Here is a 15,703-nt window from a genome sequence, read left to right as displayed (position 1 = left end):
GTTTTTCTCTTTCTCTCGCTTTCTTCCAGTAATGTATCCATGTTAATTTTTTTTTTTTGTTTTTTTTTTTGTTTCATAATTCGGACTCTATTTTTTTTGGGACTTTCACAACATTGAATTGATGATAATTTTCAACAAGAAACCCAGCCAATCAATCAATCAATCAATCAATCAAATTCCGTTTTTTTTTCAAACTCTCCTCTCTTCTATTTTCCGAATCATCGTTTTGTTGTTGTTGTCGTTTTTCCGAATTATTATCTTTTTTTCTCTCGCAAATCATCCCATTATCAGTCGTTGTTATTCAGACAAAACACAGAGACTTTCATCGATTAAGGTGTTTTTCGTTGTTGTTGTTGTTTGAAATGTTTATTAATCATTGTAATGCGTGAATATTCTAATCATATTGATCGAAACGATAATGATCAAACGTAAATCATCACATTCAATCGTTGGTGGTGCGGGAAGCATTCGCAGTAGAATCAATACCAACAGTAGTATTGGTGGTGATGAAACACATAATAATAATAATAATAATAATGAAGAAGATGAAGATGATAATGATAATAATGATTGCCTTTCATATTCAATTCCATTACCAATACAAACATTTTTATGGCGACAGACAAGGTAAATTTTTTTTAAAAATTTGAAGTTCTTAATTAATTTAATTTAATTTAATTAAATGTTACCTGAAATCGCCAAAAAAAACAATCAATCAATCAATCAATCAAAAGTCCATTTATAAGACCAAAATTAAGTAAATTACAAGATGCATCAGCAATGGAACAACGTGAAGCATGTAAATTATTTGAAAAAGTACTTGTACAAAATATACGTTTCGGTCTTTCACCAAGTTTAACAAAAGCAATTGCTAGTGTTAGCAGGTAAATAAAATATTTAATTAAAATTGAATTTTTCTGGACAACCATTAATGATTTTTTTAAAAAAATTACTTTAATAATGCAAAGATGGCGACTAATTGTATCAGCATTACCACATGTAATGCATTGTTGTTCAACATTATTATATATACGTCGGAAAAGTTCATTTGATAAATTATCAGCATCGGAAACAAAATTATTATATACATTACATTGGATATTATTGGATGCAGCTGAAGAATGTGCTGATGAAGAATTAGAACGTGGTATTAATCGTCAACAAGAACATTATATACTTCCAATAACAACAATACAAACATTTGTTTATTTATTTGCACCATTAATACCTCATCTAAAACAATCAGATTTTTTAACATCATTTCGTTTAGAAAATGGTTATAAAATATGGATACCATTATTTAATTATTGTCATCCAGAGTAAGTATTTCATTCATTCCAAAATCAAAACTCAATTCAATTCAATCCTTTCATTTGTTTCCCTTCCCCTTATTTCTCATGTTTTTTCCCCACTTATCTCTCAGAATACCAAGCTTTTTAGCACATGCAAAACAGAATACATTTTCATTAACAAGAAATGCAGAGAAAAAATTAGCAATTCCAAAATTTGGTGATGTTTTTATTGGTTCATCAACACAATTAGATAAATCTGTTAATAATATTAATAATGATGGTACAAATGATAAAAAATCAACAACATCTACAACAAAAATTGATCGTAAAGATTCGAATGATATATTTAATTTTGGTCAGCCACCGGATAGTTCTCCATCGCATTTAGTCAACGGGTTAAGTGAACAACAACAACAACAATCATCATCAACAACAACTACGACAACAACAACAACAAAAACAGAAGAATTAAAGAAAAAATATGAATATCAGAAAAAAGATTTACCCGAACCATCAATGGCAACATATTTAGATGTTGCTGTATTACGTTGTTTATTTACATCACAATGGATGGAAGATGGTATTGATTGGGCATTAAATTTTCTTTATTATCGTTTGGAATGTATTGAAAAAAGTCGTCAAAATCAACAACAAAAACACCAACAACAACAATTTTATCGTCATCGATCATATTCATTACCAACACCAAGACGACGTCGTTATCGTGATTCAACAATAATGTTTAATATTGGTGGTATGATGATACAAGAATCCAAACGAAACCGTCCAAATGTCAAAGATCAACATCATCATCATCAACAACAACAACAACAGGATAAGGAATCCAAATTGAAAACATTTAGAGATGTTCGTCGTTCATCATTTTCTGGACTTCCAGGTATTTTTGATTATTGTTATTTGAAATTCATTTTTTTTAACCAAAGAAAAAAACTTTTTTTACCACACACAGGACTGTCAGGATTTCAGGCTTTAATAAGCAGTACTACATCAAGTGCCTCATTTGGCAGACATGGAAGTGAAAAAGTTAAACATAAAAAATCATCAAAAAATAAATCCAATCCAAATCAAACAACAACAACATCACCCGTTGAATCTCAACAACAACAACAACATTCGTCAACAACAACAACAAAAATTCCATATAAATTAATTAATGCTACAAGTAGCCATCATCATGTGCCAACACCGCCATCATCATCAGCATCAAAATCCGATATTCATGTTAATAGTAAACATCATCATCATCATAAATCTGGTTCATCAAAAAATCATTCCACAACAACAACAACAACAAATAAATCGGCTAAACAGACAATCCGTGATGTTGTCCTATCAAAACATTTACATTATCATCAAAAATCACAAAAATCTTCAGCAGCTGTTGTGGTGAATGATGATCCACAGCAACAACGATCAACATCAGCAAATAGTTTTAAAAAACGTAAAATTTCACTTTCATCAATGGAAAATCGTCTGATTGATCGAAATGATACAAAAGGAAAATCAATGCCAACATTACATCTTATTAATGATGATGATGATGAATTAATTCATTTTGGTGGTGATGGTGATGAGGATGATCAATATCCATCAATTTATTTATCACCTGAACAGGTACGAACACCAAGTCGTACATCATTGACTGAAATCGGTGGTGGTATATCATCTACAAATGATCAACAACAACAACAACAACAACTCAATCAACAACAACAACAATCGACAACAACAACAACAAATATATTTCCAATCATAACAATAACAGAACATTCACCTGTTTCATCGATAAAATTTTTTAATCAAAATCGTTCAAATAATGATAATGATAATATCAATGATGTTGATGATGATAATCGAAACAAACGAAAATCATCAACAACAACAACAAAACATAAATTCTATATCGATGATGATGATAATGATAATAATGATGGTAATGGTGATTATAATGATGATGATGATGATGATGATGATAATGATGATTATGATCAACATTATTATTCAAGTGCCTATTGTTCTGGAGGTAGAAATAGCCATGGTGGTGGTAGATCTGCAACATTATTATTACGTTGTAAAAGTGATGGACAAATTGATTATACAATTGAAACAAGTGGTGAATCACTTGCATCAATAAATTATGTTAATAAAAATGGTCAAATTAGTTTGGTTATTGTATTGAAAGCAATACATTCAATTACATTAAAAGATTCTGTTTGTACAATGCGTGTTTGTAAAATGATACATAAAATTTTAAATAAATTAATGAGCTTTAAATTGATTTCAAAACGTATTGGTAGCATCTATGTTGGTAAGTAATTAATTTTTTTGTTATTTTTAAATTCTTTATTTCATTTGCTTCTTTCCGTGTCGAAATAGCCAAAAAATATAAAACATTTAAACCGAATTGTGAAAATCCTGAATTATCGATACATCATCTGTTTATGGATACATTATTTCGTATTATAAAACAATTAGGATGTTCACGTGGTTGTGGTGAAGGTCGTCGTGAATTGGAAGCAATTCGTTTAAAAGAAAATGTTATGAAAACATTAAAATTACTGCATGAAATGTCTGAATTATTATTTTTACAATATTGTGAAATGTTGGTTACAAGTCATCCAATACAAGAAATAATGGATATATTTCATGCATTTTTTGGTTTTTGTGCCGAAGGAACAACATCATCATCACATTTATCAACAGCAGCAACAAATATTCAACAACAACAACAACATTTAACAGCAACAACAACAACAACAATTCCATTGAAAAAATCATTACCCTGTCAGATAACCGGTACAAGTAGTGGCCTAGGTGGCGTTGTTGGTGTTGGTAATACACAATTAAAAAATGGTTATTTTAATAATTTTGGTGCCGGTTTTTCTACTACCGGTACGACATTTGTGAATGGTTCAACATTATCTAAAAGTAAGTTATTTGAAAATTCAAATGATTTTTTCATTGATTTTTTTTTCTTCAGTAAAACTTGAAGTCGATACGATAATCGTTAAATATACATTCAAACCATTCATAAGTCGTTTAGTTTTTGTACAAAAAGAATTAAAAGTACAGGAAAATATGTCATTATATTGTGAAGTACGACAATTTATATCCTATGTTCGTGAAAATCATGGTGGAATATTTCGAAATGTAAGTTTTTTTTTATTGTTTGTTTCCGGAAAATTTCTCAAATTTTGTTTTTCTCTAATCTTTCGTAGGCTGCACTAAGTGGCCTGATAGAAAGTACAAAATTTGTATTACAAAATCAACAACAGCAACAGCAACAACGTCAAAATACTGAAATTCCAGGTAAAGATGATCCGCAGGCATTATCGCAACAGCAACCATTACCACTTTCATCATCAACAACAACAACAACAACAAGAGTGGCAAAACATAAAAAATGGGGTGCAAATCGTTCCAAATCAACAATGATGGCTGATTCGTTAATCATTAATGATTCGATAATTGCACAATCTGAATCATTAATATTTCCTATGGGAAATGCTCAACAACAACAACAACAATCAACAAATCAAATGGAATTACAATTAATATCAGCAACGACACCATCGATTCCAACAACAACAAATCAATCGAAAATTGATTTTTTTGGTATCCACAATGATCCAACAACTCGGTTACCATCCGAACATTCATCAATGATAATCAATAATGATAATAATCAAATTGATCATTATCATCCACAGAATAATAATAATATTCGATCAAATGATTTTGATGGTGGTGGTGGTGGTCAAAATTATCTTACAATTACATCACTTGATCAACAACAACAACAACAACAATCACCATCAACTACGACAACAACAGTGATGATTCGTCGTGGAAGTTTTAATAAACAAACACAACTTAAAGGTAATCATTAATAAATGGCATGTGTGTATCAAGTGTGGTTAATTTGATTTTTTCAATCGGATTAACCAATAGGATTTACAACGGCAAATCAATCATCATCTTCATTTGCAGTTACAATGGCAGCCGGTGCTGCTATAAATCAAAAATCAACATTTTTTAAAGCAAGAAAACAATTTAAAAATGTATTCGGCGGTGGTGGCAGTGGTGGTGGTAAAAATAAAATCAAACAAAATAGTTTTGATGATACACCGGATTTATCAAGAAAAAATTCCCTACAAGATTTTGATCGTTTACAACAACAACAACAACAAGATGTCGTCGGAATTGGTTCGACAATCAATCAAACGATGAATACATACGGTGGTGGTAAACCGGGAATAATGCCTACCATTAATAATAATATGATGGATATTCCAATGAAAAAAACACGTACAATTTTATTTGAAATTCTTAAAGATGGAATGCTAAAATTTCAATTCTTATTGGATACATGTACACCTGGTTCAATACCGGATGCACAATTAGTTGCGGCAATGTTAGATTTAAAAGCACCAGTATTATCAAGAGCAGCATTCTTATTGGAATGTTGTCATTTTGTACATCGTTGTAATCGTGGACAATGGCCCGGTTGGATGAAAATGAATTTTAATTTTTTTCGTCCTTCAGGTAAAAGGACATTGTGTTTTACTTTGTGTGATGTAAAATGACCATAATGATTTTTTTTTGTGTATGTTTAGGTCCAAGACATGGTTCACAAACAGTGGTCAGAAGTCGTGCATCAACTACATTACAAAAATATGCTGGTCGTTGTTTTTATCAATGGGGTGAATTATTATCATCACGTTTAGAAGATATTCTGCAGAATGATATCGATATGATGCAATCTGCTGCAATTGCTGATAGTGATGGAAATCAGCAACAGCAACAACAAGATGAAGATGATTTTCTAACAGTTTCTTGTACGGATAGTAAAGAAGGTAATTGTCCGTTTGCATTGAAAATCATTGCCTGTCAATTATTGTATGAAATAACTACATATTTACGTGAAACACATCAATATTTATTGACACAAAATTCACGTCGAACATCGATGGTTATGAATCCAACAGCAATGCAAACAGCAGTTGCATCGGTTAAAGATAAACTTTCGGTTGAACCATTAGCAAGGCCATTAGCTATGCATCAAAATCGTCGTTGGTCAATGGCATTAAGTACAGGAACATTTAATAATTCTGCACATAGTTTAATGTCATTATCAAATTTTCCTGGTGGCCAATTACAACATCATATGGAATCACAACATCATATATTACCATCAACAAATGATAGACGTATTAGTTTTGTACTACATGAAGCAGCTGAAAATGAAAATGATTCAAATAGTTTAATCGGTTCAAATGAAGATATTATGATGATGCAACAAAATAATGATCGAAAACGTTTATCACAAGTTGGTTCAACTAATTTAAGTACATGGGGTGGTAGTGGTGTACGTAGCGGAAGTGGTCATCATGAAAGTTTTCGTCGTCGTTCAATTAAATTGAAAAAAAATGATAGTGGAAGTGGTGGTGGTGGTGGTGGTGGTGGTAGTAAAAAACAACCAAAAATTCGTTCATCAACATTAGTTGAAGATGATTATAAATCATCATTATTTAAACGTTCAAATTCATTACGTTCAAAACGTAAAGTAAGTGCTGCATCAGAAAAATCAGATACATCGGAAAGATTTTCCGGTGAAGAATCACCAGGACTGTTTTCGGAAGAAGGACATAGTTTTGAATCAGCATTACTTGATAATATAAATATTGATACAAATGATATTGATATGGTGGAAAATATACCATGGCTAAAAATAACAACATTATTTTCATCATTAATTAATTTTGATTGTAATCATCATCAACAACAAAAATGTTTAAATAATTGTCATAAAAAAATTATACAATCAGCATCATTCCTGACGAAAGAAGTACAAAGAATTTATGAAAAAGATGTACAACCATTATTTGATTTTGATATGATGACACAAAAATTATTAGATGATAAAGAAGATGTTGCTAAAAAAGAGAAAAAATTGAAAAAAATTTTAATGGGACATACATCACCATTAAAACGAAAAGTATCAGGTAACATTTAAATTCATTAATAATAACAATAACTTTCGATAATGATTTCCATAATTCTTTTTCTTTTCTGGTGTTTTAGGTTTTCAAATGGATAAATATTTGGATCGTGATAGTAGCCATGGACATAGTGGTGGTGTTTATAATAGTCAAACAGGTCTTGCACATTCAGCAATCGATCTTGAATATGGCCTATATGAAAGTGAAGATCCCCGATTAATATTTCATGATGTATTAAGTTATCGTTTAGAAAGTAAACAAGAAGAAAATACAACAATGTTGTATATATTGAATCAGGTTAAAAATCCATTTCATTCAATCATATCGATGATGCTTAAAAGTGCATTAATATTAAATCGTAATCAATTTGAATATTTATTAAATCTTTCATGGAATTTAATATTGGATGATGATATACAAATATCATCATCAGCATCGGTTGCCATAATTGTTTGTTCATTAAAATGTCCAGATATTGTTATAAATTTATTGAATCAAAATCTAAATCATCAAAATGTTGATATACGTGTTAGTGCTATAAATAAATTCCTGAAAATTTGGTGTAATCGTCATCAATGTTGGCAACGATTAGAAGAAGGTGCACATTTAGTATTAAAACTACCACCAGCTGCAATTGAATTTACATTACCATCACCAAGAATTGCTGTTGAATGTAAACCGGTAGTCGATCCACCATATATGCCTATTGTTAAAACAAAAGTTGATGAAGTTGCTATTAATCAAGAACCAACAATACAAAAATCATTTGTTGCTGCAACAAAAACACGTCGTAAACAACAAATAGAATTAATATCAAAAGCATTACAAGATCAAGAAGATAAATTAAGAGAAGAAAGAGAAAATTATCGTTTTAATAGTGTACCGGTTACATTACAGGCTGCATATGAACCAGTATTATATCATACAATTGATGATCATGATGATCAAGAAGATGATGTTGAACGTATACCATTACATCATTTACAAGTAGCACAATGTTTTTTTCCATCCAGTTTAACAACAGCATCATTTTTGATTGTTAATCTTTTGGAAGATACACAAATGAATACCGATGGACAAGCTGTTTATGATGTTGCATATAAAACTATTTGGCATTGTTTAAGTGAAGATTCAGCATTATTCTTAAGAAATTTATTGGAAAAATTAACACGTGAAAAGAAAAATGTTGTCATACAAACTATTCGTCGATTAATACGTTTCGTTCCAAGATTACCGGCACAAGCTGCATTTACATTATATAATTATCTGATTGGTTTTATTATGTATCATGTACGAACACCAACTGAAGATTCACAATCAATTATAGCATCAGTTATGTCTATACTGTGGTTAATTGTACCGAATGTTTTTGGTTTATTTCTTAAAGATTTAAAACAAATTCTTCGTAAAGAACAATGCGATGCAACCATATTGATCACTGCCAATGTACCAAGTGCCAAAAAAATTATCGTTCATGGACCGGATCCAGGTTCAATTCCATCACAATTTCCCGTACATGAAGATACACAATTTTCACAAATACTTACAGATAGTTTGGATTTTTTCGGTATTGATGAATCAAAACATAATGAATATTTTTTGGTCGATACAAAAACCAATCAGATTCATAATCTGAATGCATTTGTACGGGATTTTTATTTCTTTAAACGATCACAATATCCACAAATATCATTGGTACATATGAATCCGATTGATGCATATGATAAATTTCAACGACAAGCATTTACTTTACAGTTTACTGAATTGGGAAAGGTAATGTTAATATTCATTCTCAAATTCATGTTTCTAATATTATTTTTTTCTTTTCAATTTGTATCAGTGTTTAATGTCTTTATCATTGATAAAAACATCTTATATGGGTATACAACGTGTACTATTTTTACATGAAGAACTAATGAAATTACCATCATTTCCACGTAAAGCATTGGAAACAAATTTAACATTATATACAGGTCCAATGGGTCGTGAAGTATTAGGCTTGGATACATTACATAAAATTTCATGGGTTAAATTGGTTGCAAGAATGTTTGAAGCAACATCCGGATTTTTTGCCGATTCAACCGATATTCATCTATTTTTAAATGTTGTTAATGGAACATTATTACTGCATTGTGAAGATGCAACAATTCTAAGATTATGTATGGCAACCTATATAAATGCTGCTCATCAATTTAAAAATATATTCGCTACAAATGGTTATTTGCTCATTGTACAGACTATCGTTCAGATTTATGGTACACATCAAACAAATTCATTACTATGTCGTACGATTGAATTTGTATTCAAACAATTTTATATACTACATTCAAAACCATTTGTATTACAAATGTTTGGTGCTGTTGCACCATTATTGGATGCAGATTTTTTAAATAAATATGAATCATCATCATCATCATCATCATGTCAAATATCATCAAAAGCATTTTTTCAATTATTACAATCATTAGGACAATATACAGCCGACCCGTTAGATATATTGGAATTAGTTGATGCTGAAAAACCATTAAAAGCATTAGATTTTTGTTATCAAATGGATTCAGAAACATTAACAGTATTGGATTCAATATCATTATGTGTTACGGTTATATCATATGCACCTGATTCTGAACGTGGTCATCAAATGTTAACAATACTTGATTCAATATTACCATTTCATTTAATGCATATGCAAATATTAACAACAAAAAAAGAAACACCCGGTGGACCACGTGCCGAATTATCAATGATACATAATATTTCTGTTTGTATTAAAACATTAATCTATAATTGTGAAGCATTGACCAGGTAATTCGATTCATTCGATCAATGTTTTTGTCTTCATGTTTTTTCATGTTCTTTTTTCATGTTTTTTGGAAATAGAAACTTTACCGGACCACAACGTACATTGGATATTCGTGAAACAAGTGTCAAAAATCTATCGCCACACATTGAAATTGATGAAGATAGCCATTCAAAGTATGAGCAAAAGTTAATCTGAATATTTTTTTAAAACATTTTTTTCCCTCATTTCAGATACAATGCTGAAACTTATTATCCACCACGTCATAATCGTATTGAATTAGATGATGGTGAACTTTGTCGGCTAGAATTTCGTAAACCGCGTGATTTATTATTGAAAATTGTTTCGGAATTTCTGACAAAAAGTACATCAAGATTTGCTGAATTAAGTAAAAAAATTGCCGAAATTCATCAGAAAAATTCTAGTTATGAATTATTAGATGTTAAATGTCATATTCGTTTAGCTGAAATTGCACATAGTTTATTGAAATTAGCACCATATGATCCACAAACAATGGCCTGTAAAGGTTTAGTTCGTTATATGAATGAAATTCTACCGAATTCAGAATGGCGACAAGAATCAATGCGTCCAGCATTGATTATGGTACTGCGACGATTAGATAAAACATTTACAAAAATATCAAAAAAATCGGCAATTAAACGTACAACGGATTGGGAAGCAGCAAGACGGTTATTGAAAGGTGTTTATTTGACATTCGCTAAACATCCTTATATTGTACATCTACCTCATTTAAAATCATTGATAAATGTTTGCCAGAATATAATTATCGGTGATCAAACATCATATTTTCTTTCGGAATCATCATCCGCTGTATCATCATGGACGGCTGCATTAACACAAGCACCACCACCAGGTAACGCTACCTATTTCATTTTTCAAATTTTTTAATGATTTTTTTCAAATTTTTGTATTCACAGGATTTACATCAGTTGCAGTACGATTAATATCACTACAAATGATACAATTAGGTGATTCACAATCATTAGAAACAATATGTTCAGGTGCATTTTCATCACCAGAAAAAAGTGAAATATATTTAATGAATATGATTTATCCAATGTGTATACGTACAACAAGTGGAATGAAAGATACACCAAAATTTCGTCTTTGTGATATTAATTTTGTACTAAGTGTTATATTGAATATTTTAAAACCATCAAATTCAAATAAACCAACAAAAGGTAGTGATTCATCACAAGCAGGTGTACAATTGAAACAATTTTCCCTGCAACAAATTGGTTTTCTTGGATTAAAAATCCTAATTACTTGTTTTGAAAAACAATTAAATACTGAATGGTATCATATTGCAAAATGTATTCGTGATTTAGCTGATAAACCACATCTGATTGGTTCAACATTTTGGAATTTTATTGATTTCATTTCAACATATCGTTCACCGTTATTTGTATTGATGTTACCATATATTGAATGTAAATATCTGCAAAAAAATTGTGAAAATGGTATTGAAAAAGCTTATCAATTACGAATACAAGAAAAACTGAATGGTTGTGGTTTACCATTTAATCGTTCAAAAGGTAATCTTTATGTATCATTAGTAAATGAAATGAAATCATTACGTGAAGATATTATACGAAGGAAAAATAATCCAAATTTAGATGAAAGAAGTAAATCAATTGTACAAGAACAGAATAGTGCAAGTGATAGACAACAAGAACAAAGTGGTGGTGGTGGTGGTGGTCAAGGTGGTCATCGATTAAGTTTTGCATTTTCACAATTAGCTGCAAGTGCATCAAAATTATCGAATATTAGTACAACAATGCAACCAAATGCAACTGGTGCGGCTGCTGGTACAACCGTTGGTCAACAACAACCGCAAGGATCACAACAACAACAACAACATGGTGAACATTCAATAAATTCACCAACGACAACAACAACATCATCATCAATGAAACCAAGAGTATTACGTGGATTAAGTTTTCGTTTAAGTTCGGATTCTCGACGTTTAGCACAACGTGGTTTAAGTGTAAAATTAGCATCAAATCAATCGGATAAACGAATGTTTACACGTCGTACAAGTTATCCAGATCATCCAGATTTTGATGAATCAGGTGATATTAAACATCCATCCGGTTCAGAACCAAAACTATTTCGAAAAATGACATTAAGTTCATCCAGAACAAATAAAACAAATCATAAATCATCAATATCATCAAGCGGTGAAGCATTAACGGAAAATATTCCACCCGCACCACAATCAATGAGCTCAATAACATCATCATCATCAACAACAGCATCGAATGTTCCAATTCGAAAAGAAACATCATTTACATTAACAACAACAACAACAACGACGACAAATAAAGAAGAAATAAAACAACAACAACAACAACAACAAAGATTACAGCGTCAACAACAACAACAACAAAAATCTTCATCGACAAAAAAATCATTTCGATTTAAAAGTTGTAGTTCAGTATCATCATCAGATGATCATTCATCATCAACAACAACAAAATCGTTAGAAAATTCTACATCTGATGGACATGATTATAAACCACCACCACCACCAACATCAATTTTAAAATCATCAATAAAATCAGCATCATGTGATAATGAACAACAACAACAACAACAAAAACATCAACAACAACAACAATCGTTGACAAAATCATTATCGGCCAATCAAGCAATGAAAATTACACCATTTGTTATTCAACAACAACAATATTCGATCAATAATTTTGAACATCATCATCCAACAACAACAAGAAATTCTGTACCAATTGTTGTTGGACAATTACCATTGATGAAAACAACATCGAATATGATCGAAATGAATAATAATAATCAGACGCAAATAACATCGATGACACAATTATCATCAACATCGACATCGACCACATCGATGGTATCACCTTTGTGTACGGAAACAACAGCAACACCAACCGGTAATAATAATCATCAAATTCAACAACAACATCAATCATCAACGACTGGTGGTCAGCAACAAACCATAGTTGGTGATGATAATCAACAAGCAACGAAAAATGGACAACAATTATCATCAACATCAGCAACGACAACGACGGCGACTATATCAACATCAACGATAACAATACCGTTTGCTGATGAAGAAACTTGAAATTAATCAATCAATTTTTCTTTTTTTTTCTTTCAATTCTGACTCAAAAAAAAGTTACCCTTATTTCATTATCGTTATTTCGATTTGTTTTAAACCAGAAACACACTACAAAACGGAAAAAAACCGAACGAAAAAACAAAACAAAACAAATTTTCATCAAATCAAATAGTGAGATTTATCTATTTTTTTTTCCTTTAAAAAAATTCTTCAAGAATTTATTTTTTTTTCTCATTCAAATCATTTACTTTATCATCATCATCATTCTTTCTCCTGCTTTGTTACCATTATTATCTCTTTCTCTCTCGTTGATCATCATTCAATTATCATCATCATCATCATCATCGAAAAACATTCAACATTTAACATAAATCATTGAGAATATTCTTCTAATCATTATCGACAACAACAACAAATATTCCGTGAACTAAAACAACAACAACAAAGAAAAATTCAATATTCGTTATTCGTTTATTCATTAATCAAATGTTATCGCGATAAATTTATTATTATAATGATTATTGTCAAATTCTGTTTCTTTCTCTTTCATTTTTTTAATCTTTCCATAATTATCATTATCATATGACGGTCAGAAATTAAAAAAAAGATGAATTTTCAATTTGAAAAAACCAAAATAAAATTTATCTATGTCAAAAGTCAATTGTGTGATGGTCGAAACACTGGCCAATTGTGTGATGGATTTTGTTTGAGCGCGCCAAAAAAAAATTCTGAAAAAACTTTTTCATTGTCATTTTGTCTCGAATTTCGCGCTACTTTTTTTTTGTTCTGGATTGAAATTTCCAATTACAAAAGCAAAGAAATGAAATGAAATGAAGCCACTCAACCGAACACATTTGATATGATTTTTTTTTTTTTGAAAAAAATGTTTCAATTCAATTCTGGATCACAAAAAAATTCACAATTCAAAAAATTTTGAATTGTTCATTGAACAACAACAACAAATGAAAATGAAAAAAGGGTCAGATTTTGTTGAATTGTTGATACAATTCATTTTAAATTTCTTTTTTTACAAAGAAAATCGTTACTGCTGACCACCATCCATTCAATTTTTCCAATTCGTTTTGTGCAACAGTAAAAAGAAAAAGATTTATGTCAATCGTTTCTTCAATATTCACAGTGGTCATCATCAAAGTGGTCAAAGTTGAATTTTTAAATTTCAAAATTTTCAATCTTTTTTTTTCTTCTTTCAACCAAAAATATGGGTTTGGTGTATAAAGATAGTTAAAGCTTGGTGTGGCGGTGGTTGTGATAACCCTTGTTTGTTGAAATAGTTGCTCACTGCTGGGTCCACCAGTGTCAACTTTGGCTTGTCCATAAACAAAAAGTTAGAGAAAAAAAAGTTCATTTTTTCCCGGGCCCAAGAAAAAAAAACCCAAAAAACTATATAATCACCCCAGAAAAAATAAACACCATTTAAAAATGAATGAAGTGAAAGTCTTTATGTCTTTTTGAATCAAACGAAAATAATGGGGTTTCAAGTTTAGTCACTCCTATCTTTTTGGCTGGGGAAAATTTCTGTCTTGAAAAAAACTTTCGAAATGGTTTTTTTCTTTCGTTTGATAATCATGGGACACGATTCGTTTTTTTTTGGTCAAACAAAATATACAGAAGTCATATTTGAAGAGAAAATTGAAAACATTGAATTCTCGAAAGTAGTCCAAATGCCTTGAAGGTTCAATTTCTTAATGATGATGATGATGATGATGACCACCACCGACACCATCGTAGATGATGATGATGATGGTCATCATATAATCAGCATCATCGTTTTCGATATTAGACAAGGGCAAAAGTAAGGTAAAAAAATCGACACGAGGTGTTTTTTTCTGTACCGAACACCACCATCATCCTTCTGATGATGATGATGATGATGAGATGAGATGATCATCACGATGATGATCGTCGTCGTCATCATCATTAAAGTATCATATATTTTTTTTTCTTCTTGCTTCTTTCTCATTCAATCGAATTCAATGTTTGAATGAAAATTTTGTTCTAAGGTTTTATGACGATGATGATGATAATTATGTTGATGATGATTTAGATGGAGATATGATACATTTTTTAGGTGATGGACCATCGAGATGAACGAAACGAAACTGTGTAGATAGAAAAACCATGTCTAATTCGATATGAATTGAATTAATGTTTAAGAAGATGAAAATGAAGAAGATAAAAATAAAATTTTAAAAGAAAAAAAATTGTTATTAATTAAGTAAATCAAAGTTTTTGTTGTTGATGATCATCCTGATCATGATATTTATGAATGATTCGAATTCGAATCATTCGAATCCGTTCGAAACGAAAAACGTTCGAAATCAAAAACGTTCGAATTTGTTTTTGTTTTGTTTTTAGGTTAACCTGATTTTCCTTTTTTTCGTTGTTGTTGAAAGAAAACTACAAGGGGATTACCATGGATGTTTAGAATTAAATTAAGTAAGAA

The 15,703-nt window shown here is 30.5% G+C and overlaps 1 protein-coding gene across 1 annotated transcript; it reads left to right on the top strand.

Moving 5' to 3' along the window:
* The first annotated feature begins 21 nt into the window (after window positions 1–21).
* On the top strand, window positions 22–13,856 carry unc80 (unc80, NALCN channel complex subunit). The gene is made up of 15 exons (XM_075819728.1): window positions 22–627; window positions 735–884; window positions 969–1,319; window positions 1,424–2,190; window positions 2,263–3,621; window positions 3,690–4,241; window positions 4,294–4,463; window positions 4,532–5,192; window positions 5,265–5,858; window positions 5,930–7,318; window positions 7,398–9,088; window positions 9,156–10,120; window positions 10,196–10,291; window positions 10,349–10,989; window positions 11,054–13,856. Exons 1-15 carry the CDS (start codon window positions 419–421, stop codon window positions 13,240–13,242), a joined length of 11,784 nt encoding a protein of 3,927 aa, XP_075675843.1. The 5' UTR covers window positions 22–418; the 3' UTR covers window positions 13,243–13,856.
* The last annotated feature ends 1,847 nt before the right edge of the window (window positions 13,857–15,703 follow it).

The sequence above is a fragment of the Dermatophagoides pteronyssinus genome, unplaced genomic scaffold (assembly GCF_027571235.1).
Source record: "Dermatophagoides pteronyssinus isolate colony J.1.1.1.1 unplaced genomic scaffold, Derpt_VIB-CSIC_2022.12 sq0004, whole genome shotgun sequence".
Classification (NCBI taxonomy): domain Eukaryota; kingdom Metazoa; phylum Arthropoda; class Arachnida; order Sarcoptiformes; family Pyroglyphidae; genus Dermatophagoides; species Dermatophagoides pteronyssinus.
Note: the sequence above shows the minus strand (reverse complement) of the source record. Positions and strands in the feature narration are given on the sequence as shown.